This window comes from Dendronephthya gigantea, unplaced genomic scaffold (assembly GCF_004324835.1).
Source record: "Dendronephthya gigantea isolate DGI-Jeju-01 unplaced genomic scaffold, DenGig_1.0 000116F, whole genome shotgun sequence".
NCBI lineage: Eukaryota > Metazoa > Cnidaria > Anthozoa > Malacalcyonacea > Nephtheidae > Dendronephthya > Dendronephthya gigantea.
Window position 1 is genome coordinate 51,758 of NW_021163126.1, and position 10,143 is coordinate 61,900.

A 10,143-nucleotide genomic window follows, 5' to 3' on the forward strand; every position below is an offset into this window, starting at 1 on the left:
TCGAGGTAACAGAGTTGTTGTACCAAGTTGCTGTGTGCTGAAAATAAGAGCTAGGTATCCTTCACCAAATGAATTGTATGTAGGATTCAGACCAGATAGACTTTGAAGATTCAAAACTATACTGACATTTTGGCAAGCTAATGAGGACATAATCATGTGTAAAAAATTATTGACACTTCACTAGTGGCATTGTATGACCAGCAATTTTACTGGTTATGTAACTTTATTCATTTACTGTTAAGATGATAGATTTTTAAAAGCAATAATTTATAAGATACTTAAACATAATACGCCCCCCCTCCCAATATTTAAATTCCCACAAATCATCTAAAATTACATATATAAATATGGTCCACAGATATGCAACATCAACTGTCAGTGCCACAAACAAGTACGGTATTCCCTCATATACACTGGCGGTCAAAAAAGATTGCTCAAAACAAGTTTAAATAAAATGCTCTCAAATGAACGTAACTGTATAAAGCACGTAACAATATATACGAGTAAATATAGACTAGATTACATGCTAAGCTATATAAAATATTAATATTTTGTAGACCCTCCTTTGGCCTTATAATTGATGACGGCCTTACATACGGCGTGGCATACTTCCTGTTAAGGTGGTAATCTTCACGGTCAAAATAAATTTATCCTATGATTTATGCATTGCTGTAAAAACTGTCCATGGACACTTTATGAATGAATTCCTTTCTTGCACTATCTCCTTGACATTGTCCCACAGATTTTCAATAGGGTTAAGGTCTTTTGACTGTGCAGGCCAATCCATTTCTGTCACTCCCTCTTCCTGAAACCATTGTTTTACTGTATCTTGGAAGTGTGGCAGGTTGTATTAAATTATTGAAATATTGTTTGGAATAAGAGAATTATACAAATGCCTATGAAGCTCTCTCCTATGTTTGGTCCTTTTTATGAATTTGTATCTAAACAGTTCTTTTTGACCGCTATAGTGTACAATAAAAGATGGATTGTCACGATTCCTGTTACATACGATAATAGCAACATTTGAGCAGTTCTTTTTGACCGCCAGTGTATATAGACCTTGTTTGGTGTCGTCTCAGAAGCTCTTTCATCAGAGGCTGGGGTATGACAGCAATATTTCTGACAATGTTCCGTGGGTCATCTGGAGCAAGACCTAATCGCTGTGTTACATGGGCAGGTGTTGCTCTTCATTCTTCAAATATTGCAGTGATTAATTCTGGCAAATATTTGTATTCCTTTGGCTCAAGGACTGCAACTGGGCACCATTGCTTTGTCCTTTTACTGTAGTGTGCTTTATATCTAGAATGCATTAAAAATTCTGATTAACACCATTTTAAAATAGACACGTTAACCACAATTGTACGATTAGTTGAAAAATATTGTTTCATGGCTTGCTTAGACTTGAAAGACGCATACTATTCGGTTCCTGTTGCAAAGCAGCACTGGGCATATCTGTGTTTTGTCTGGGGAGAGCAGTTATATCGGTTCATTTGCATGCCAAACAGATTATCTTGCGCACTGCGCAAATTTACAAAGCTACTGAAGCCTGCTCTTAGCGAATTACATATAAAGGGCCACATAACAAGTGGCTATATTGACAATATATATTTGCAGGGCAAAACATATAAAAAATGCGTAAATAATGTCATAGACACAGTTAGCCAATTTTGACGCCTTGGGCTTAATCACCCATCCTACAAAATTGATGTTTAATTCTGCACAGCAGCTTGAGATTCTTGGCTTTGTTTCGAACTCGGTTGATATGACAGTTATTTTAGCCCATAGCAAAGCTACTAAGTTGCTTGAGAGACAATCACCCACTATTAGGGAAATTGCGTGTGTGATTGGTAAAATTGTAGCGTCATTTTGGGAGTAATGTATGGGCCATTGCATTACCGTCTATTAGAACATGATAAAACTACTGCCCTACAAACACACAAGGGAAATTTTGACAAGCATATGACACTATCGGTTGAAGCTAAACAGGAATTAATTTGGTGGACCTACCACGTTTTAGAGTCTAAAAATTTCATGTCCAGGGCAGGCCCCTCTTTCAACCTGACAACAGATGCATCACATAAAGGTTGGGGGGCAGTGACAGCAAATAGCTCTATGGGAGGATTGTGGTCTGGATACGAGAAACAGTTCCACATCAACTACTTAGAACTTTTAGCGGTGTTCCTAGGGCTGAAAGCATATTTCCAAAAAACACCATGATACACATGTACGCTTGATGGTTGACAACAGCGGTAGCTGTCATCAACCATATCGGTACCAGTCATTCTTGCGTGCTTAATGATTTAGCAAAGCAGATCTGGGACTGGTGCACCTCGCGAAGTATATGGATTAGTGCAGCCCACATAGCCGGAAGATCAAACACAAAAGCAGATCGTGAATCTAGGAAGAATAGATCACAATCTGAGTGGATGCTTGAAAAAGAGATTTTAGTAAAAGCTCTAAAAGCATTAGGATGCACCACAGATATTGATCTTTTTGCAACTAGACTTAACGCCCAATTTGATTCCTATGTGGCATATAGACCAGACGCAGGAGCAATTGGGATTGATGCATTTACATTGGACTGGGCGCAACATGATTTTTATGCCTTCCTGCCTTTTAGTTTGTTACCATTAGTACTGAGGAAGATACAAGAAGACAGAGCAAGTGGCATTTGTGTAGTACCAAACTACATTGATCACGGCAATGCAACAGTTGGAAATGGCGTAGACTTTTTGGCATCGCTATACCACAAAGGTATGGGATATAGTGAGACAAAACACTGCTCGTTCCGCTTCGTCAATGCTCATCCACACGTCCGATCATGGCACATTTGGAAATCATCCCCTGGTAGTACGGTTATTAAAAGGTGTTTTTGAACTTAAGCTTTGTTACCCAGGTATTCTCATATATGGGATGTTGGGAATGTTCTGAAATACTTAGAAACTTTAGGACCAGCCCCAGGGTTAGATTTATAAACACTTTCCAAAAAGCTGAATACGTTGCTGGGCTTGCTGACAGGACAGCGCTGACAAACCCTTACACTACTGGATATAAAATGTATGCAAGAGTCACCAAAAAAGCACATTTTTGCTATTGGGGAGAAATTAAAAAACCACTAAACCTGGTAAACACCTTCTACCCAATACATCTAGAAACTCACACTCCAAATGAAAGCTTATGTGTTGTGTCACATTTAAGGAACTACCTTGAGAGAACTAGTACTTTAAGGGGAGAACATTCTAAATTACTAATCAGCTTTTTCAAACCACATCAGCCAGTTGGGAGTAGCACAATCAGCAAGTGGATAAAATCTGTTTTAAAAGAAGCGGGTGTTAATGTGACCACATTTTCTTGAAATAGCGGTAGGCCAGAATCGACGTCTTATGGAATGAATGGGCCAGCATCGACGTCTTATGGAATGAATGGGGGGTTGATACTGCAAGAAATACTTAAAGCCGGGGGTTGATCGAATGCAAAAACCTTTTGCAAAGTACTAAAAAAAGCCTATCGGAAAGAACTTTAGTACTAACATTATAGAACATTATAAAATGCAAAACAATGAATGCTAAATCGTTTAGATTGTTAATTTTGTTTATATCCATTATTGGCGTTGTTCAGGAAGGTAGGAACGAAGGAGTTACATGCCCTCCCTTTTCCCTCCCATCTTCTTCATTCCTTTTGCTGGTAACATTCACTGTGAAGATTGACTGAATGGGCACACTTGTGCTTCTCATGTAACTCCTTCGTTCCTGACTGGTGACGAGCAAAAATTACAATCAAACATCGACTTTGGTAAGTCTCGTTTAATTTGTAAATTTACTTTTATATCTTGGCATAAACAGATCTAAAAATCTTTAGTTAAACAATAACACCAAAAAATATTATGAATTTTGTTTGAAATAATGTGCAGGATTGGCTCAAATTAAATTCTTTGCACCATACAGTAAGTCCCCATAGTCTATAAATGGTATTTCTTGAAGGCCTTTTACAGTATTGTCCAAAAAGATATCTCTGTATTTAAAGTGGCAGTCAAGTCAGTTTTGCACACTCAGATGTTTTGTTTACATCGTTAACTATTATTATACATCTTTTACATGACGTTTGCCACCTATTACTTCTGTTTACATGAAATTTCAGACTGTTGAAAATTGAGCGGGTTTCTTTTATCAATTGTATGAAATTTGCATACTATACAGTGTCAATTTCATATCTTCTGATTTCGGCACTGTTGGACCTCACTTTTTTTCTACACCGTTGAACTGGACAATATTTTTTGTTAATATCAACAAAAGTTTGGATGTTGGGAATGCAGAGCGACTGCAAATTGAAGGGATTGATCAAGTCGCTAACTTGGATGAGAATTCGTTGTTGATAGTTGCCTTCTTCAACTAATCTCCTTCGACCTCTTCGTTTGGTTCTTAGAACAAGAGAAATGACTCTGGATTTGAAGAAAAGAATCGATGCGAACAGATTATACATTTGCGAGAGGCATTTTAAAGAGGAATGTATCTTGAATGGTAAGTATAGTTTATCATAAATTGCACGTTCTTGCGCTTATTGGACAGTCTTATGAATTATGCATTGGCCTAATCAGTGTGTTCAAAACTGAATGAAACATGAATATTTCAGGTCCTACACAGAAGGTATTGGTTACTGGTTGCGTACCAACAGAGAATTTGCCACAAAAGAGCCACAACATTGCCAAAAAAGAACGCAATGTTCTGGCTTACAAGGACAATGTTGACGAGCCATGCTCTTCAGCCTCATTGTCTGCTGTATCAACACAAGCTGAGCCAAAGCTGACAAGTATGGAGAGTCTTTCATCTCTTGTTAATGAATTAGAGATGGATCCATGGCAAGTTGATAAATCGCGGGAAGGAGAGCTGAGGTTCAATTTTTATGACAATGTGCACTGTGTCCCCAAGTTCTGCATTGTTGTTGATTCTGTTCTTCAGTTTTCTGTTTTTGTTTACAATTGGCCAATCCCAGAGGATCATGCTGTCTACCAGGAACGAAAGCGTTTAATGAAATACAATAACAATGTGGAACTGTTGATTTTTTCGTCAACTTCAAGATTTGCAAAGGTTTGGAACAAGACACGCATGTAAAATCTGTGGCTGTCGACCCCACACAAAGCCCACCAACATCTACAAAGTCTATCCCGCATCATTCTGTGCCAAAGTTGTTCACCCTTGATAAAGAACACTTTGAAATTTCTCTTTACCTTCGGTGTGTGTCCTGTGATATTCTCTTGGAAAATACAAGTACCACACAGATGTGCACATCCTGTGTTAATGCTAGCAATGATATACATAGAGCAGAGAAGAAAAGACCAAGAGCTTCGCCGAGTCCAGCAAAGCCAAAAGCATCCCTAGCGGCCTGCGGTCCAGCGAAGTTGCGTGCTACTGTTATGGCAACAAGATTGCAATGCAAGCAGCTGGAAGCACGTCTTGAGCATCTTCAAGTGTGAAAAAAAATGGCATTGGTGTGAATGATTCCTTAGAGAAGGACCTTCTCACAATTATGGGAGGCCACATGCAACCTCAATACTACACCTCACATGAAATTTTTTTGGGGAGAGCAGATGAAATTATTGCAAAGCAAGAAAATGGGTAGAAGGTACCATCCTCAAGTAATTCGATTTGCATTGTCAATCTATGGTAAATCACCATCCGCTTACGGGAAGTTGAGAGACAGTGGTGCTCTTGTACTTCCAAGTGAGAGAGTATTGAAGGATTACAATAATTATTTTAAACCTAAAGCAGGTAATCGTTTTGTAATTATTTTTTTATTTTGTGGAGGAATGTGCAAATTATAAATGTTATGCAAGTTATTTCTGACCAAGGTTTTTTTGGTATCATTTACAGTATATAATTGATTATTTCTTTTGGTGTTTTTTATGGTACTACTCAAAATATTCTAATTATGTTTAGTTATGAGAACTATAGCTCAGATATAAATTTGGAACTAAAATAAAGCATATTTGGACATATGTTAAGTGGTTTTGATTGAGAAATGGATTTCTATTTGACAACTATTTTCAGTAGTTTTCTGCATTTCCAGATCATCTCGTCTGAATTGAAAATATTGTTGAATGTGTGCATGGGTAATGTATAGCATGCTCTAATGTTAGGCCTATTGATTCCCCCTCAATAGGAATCCATCAAGAAAATGTGGCAACCCTGAAAGAAAAGGCCTTCTCGTTTTCTCCAACGCAAAGATATGTGGTGGTTGTAATGGATGAAATGAAGATCCAGTCAAACCTTGTGTTCGATAAAGTGTCTGGAGAACTCATTGGATTCATTGACCTTGGAGACCCAATGACGACCTTTGCCAATATAGAAGAGGAGGATCCAGTTGCAACACATGCGTTAGCATTTCTTGTGAGGGGATTATGCACTGACCTCAAAATGTCATTGCATATTTCTTCACAGGAAATGATTCCTTGTTCCAGCTGATGCCTCTGTTCTGGCAAATTGTCTCTGTTTTGAAGTTGTTTGTTAATCTCTGGGTTTGTGCTGCAGTTAATGATGGAGCGTCTCCCAATCGAAAGTTCTTTCGCCTTCATTTAAATTTGGTTTCTGGCTTGGATTGCGACGTAGTATATAAAACAACAAATATTTATAATCGATCGTTTTATATACTTCTTTGCAGACTCTCCTCATCTGATGAAGACTGCACGGAACTGCCTTTATAACTCTGGATTAGACTCATCCAGTCGTTATATGTGGAACAATCAGGGGCGTAGCTACGGGGGGGTGCGGGGGGGTGCTGCACCCCCCCAATGCCGTGCTTGTCGGCAAAATAAGGCAACTGTCGGCACAAAAATAAAATGAATTTTACTGATTTGTAATTTCGTACAAGTAATTTGAATGCATCGGAAAATACTTGAAAATGAAGAAATGAATTGTTTGTTCGGCCTCGGGTTCTGAAGATTCAGGCTTGCGCCATTGCGCGACAGTTCAGTGCCAGTTGCGGGCACATTTGACTTTTCGCAGCGCCACCTGCGGTCCGTACGCTGCAATAAGATATATCATATTACGTATATGAAAGTTGCGCTATGAAACATGATATAGCATACAAAACACAACACTCATCTGCGCGTCATTTGCTTTGGGAATGTTTATACTTTATTCAGGGGCGTAGCTACGGGGGGGTGCGGGGGGGTGCTGCACCCCCCCAATGCCGTGCTTGTCGGCAAAATAAGGCAACTGTCGGCACAAAAATAAAATGAATTTTACTGATTTGTAATTTCGTACAAGTAATTTGAATGCATCGGAAAATACTTGAAAATGAAGAAATGAATTGTTTGTTCGGCCTCGGGTTCTGAAGATTCAGGCTTGCGCCATTGCGCGACAGTTCAGTGCCAGTTGCGGGCACATTTGACTTTTCGCAGCGCCACCTGCGGTCCGTACGCTGCAATAAGATATATCATATTACGTATATGAAAGTTGCGCTATGAAACATGATATAGCATACAAAACACAACACTCATCTGCGCGTCATTTGCTTTGGGAATGTTTATACTTTATTATATACACGAATTTGCGAAATTAAAAAGGTAAACGAATAAAACAAACTGAATGAATGGAGAGTAGCAAAGGTAAACGCAAACGGAAGCGAGAGAAACTGACATGTTTAGTCTGTAATCGGTCGTTTGATGATGATTACCGAAATGAACACAACAAGAAATACCACGATGATTTGTTAAAGGCAGGGAAATCAATATCTTATAAAGTGGCCGGTGCTCCCGCAAACCCGTTTGTCTTGGCGGCACAGATACATAAGGAAAAGGTAAGGCTGTTTTTTAAATACCATATTTCTAGCTCCCCACAAACATATTAATTAGTAATAACCTCAAAGGAACATTTAAGTTTAAAACCTCCAATGTGTGATAACTATAGGTATCACAGACAAAGAATGATCCGGAAAGCTCTGGTGCCCCTTTGGAGACGTTGACTGTTTCCGCAGGCGAAAGTGTTGCCGAGAAAGATTCCCAACCCTCAAAATCACATAATGTTGACACAGCAGTACTTTCTTCAAAGGTAACTTTTTTATCTTTCAAGTCTAACTAAATTTATCCAATTAACTTTTTCCATATTTGTTATGAAATATTTGTAAATAGCTCTCAACGTTTTGAATTTTCAATAATATTGAATTAGGCATCAGGAAGCGAAAGTGACAAATCACACAAAGACGAAACAGTCGAGAGCTATACCGTGGAAGACGTGAACAAAGAGACCGAAGTAAGCGAGGGCGATGGTAACATCACATGGCTTCAGTGCGCAGGGTTGCTTCATTATCTCAAGTTTCAACTTCGTAACGTTGAAGGAATTATGGACGAAGTTGCATCGGCTGATAATCCCAATCAGGAACATTTTCTGAGCAAAGTGGTCGAAACTGCTGATCAAGTTAGGGAAACTGCAAGCGAGCTTGTTAAAAGATCATCTCAAGTTCTCAAAAACATTGAAAAGGAGAAGATGACACTCGAAGATAGCAATGAGAATTATTTTTCCCCTGCAATTCCACCATTGGATCCTGCATTGCGATCAAGGCATCTGACAGACAGTCAAAAAACGTACCTGATACAAATCGGTCCGAATCAACCGCATTTACAGGCATATCCAACCAACCCAAGTGCCTCCGACGTTATGAGAGAAGGCCACAAGCAGTCCAGGTTTAATCCATCCTGGTACAAAGATTACCCTCACCTGGAATATAGCATATCAAAAGATGCTGCCTTTTGCTTTGTATGTTCTCTGTTTAGCAGTGGTCCAGGGATGGAGAAAGCGGAAAGTGCTTGGAGTACAGAAGGAGTGCGCACATGGCATAAATTTAAGAGCTGTGGGAAGGCGAAGCCTGGGAAGTTAGCAACACACTTCTCATCTACGAGTCACAAAAGTGCCGTCCTGGCGTATGCAAATTTTGTGAAAACGTCTGGACACGTCGATGTACTGCTTTCTAAGGCCAGACGTCAGGCTCTCATCCAGGAAGAGGAAGACCTAATCCACAACAGGAAGATTGTTGAGATACTGCTCGACGTAACGAAAACACTCGGACGCCAAAGTATCGCGTTTAGAGGTCACGGAGATGACAAAGAAGGAAATTTCCAGCAGATTGTGATGATGATGGCAAGTTAAAGCTTGTGAAAACCCTGTGCAGATCAACGATGCGCGATGAACGACTGGAAGAACTGCTACTAATGGCTTGTGAAAAAGATATCACAGATAGCATAAGCATTTCCCGAATGGCTACAGCTTGGGCAGCTTTAAAACAACGTCGGGTCTCCATTTCCATATCATAGAGAAGACTAGAACTGTATGTCTGTATATACTGTAGTGGGAAATTTTATAAAATGCACACACGTTTCAACATTTTAGAAGTTTTAAATTTAGGAATCACATGAATAAAATATTTTACTTGGGAGTTATTGCCTTTTATATCACCTTCGACCACGCCCTAATTGCGCACTTAGCCACGCCCTTTTATCGGCAAAATGCGGTCGTGCACCCCCCCAAAACAATGACACTCGCTTCGCCCCTGGGAACAATGGTCATTACTTGCTATTTTAACATGTAGCAGATTTGTTTTACAGTGACCAGGAGTTTGGTCTGCATGTGGTTCCCAAGTTAACCATGGAGCATGTTGTTCTTACTCCATATAGTAAGATGAAGGTCAAGCTGGCAACCCAAGTTCTCAGTAAGTCAGTGGCAATAGCATTAAGAGAAAGTGAAAACCAGATGTCCTTGAAACTGCCCATTTTTGTGAGATGATGAACAATTTTTTTGACTGTACAAATGTCAGGTCAAAGACAGAGCATGTACGAAAGAGAAATGATTTCATCAAGCCTTACACTCTGTAGATGATGAAAGATGATCATGGCTTAAAGATGTCTTCATAAAGTACTTGGAAGATTGGCAGCTAAGTACTTTGACCCTTGAAGGTGAATATACAGCTGAACAAGGTGGAAGGATGTTTCTCTCTGCCCAAACATTTGAAGGATTCAAGATCTCTGCATATTCACATGTTGAAGCAATCCAATTCCTTCTCCAGGAAGGTTTTCAATATGTGCTCACGGAACGGTTCATGCAAGATGTTGTTGAAGATTATTTTGGCCACCAAAGGGAACAAGGCCGAAGGTCA

The 10,143-nt window shown here is 39.4% G+C and overlaps 1 protein-coding gene across 1 annotated transcript; it reads left to right on the top strand.

Annotated features, from left to right (window-relative positions):
• The first annotated feature begins 5,608 nt into the window (after positions 1-5,608).
• LOC114535319 lies at positions 5,609-6,458 on the top strand. Its single transcript, XM_028556684.1, has 2 exons — positions 5,609-5,765; positions 6,157-6,458. Exons 1-2 carry the CDS (start codon positions 5,609-5,611, stop codon positions 6,456-6,458), a joined length of 459 nt encoding a protein of 152 aa, XP_028412485.1.
• Positions 6,459-10,143: the final 3,685 nt, after the last annotated feature.

Bases quoted from the DNA above. Each gene is read 5' to 3' on its own strand.
- LOC114535319 (XM_028556684.1), top strand. From the start codon at position 5,609: ATGGGTAGAAGGTACCATCCTCAAGTAATTCGATTTGCATTGTCAATC. The intron at 5,766-6,156 runs GTAATCGTTTTG...CCCCCTCAATAG, and splicing joins TTATTTTAAACCTAAAGCAG to GAATCCATCAAGAAAATGTG.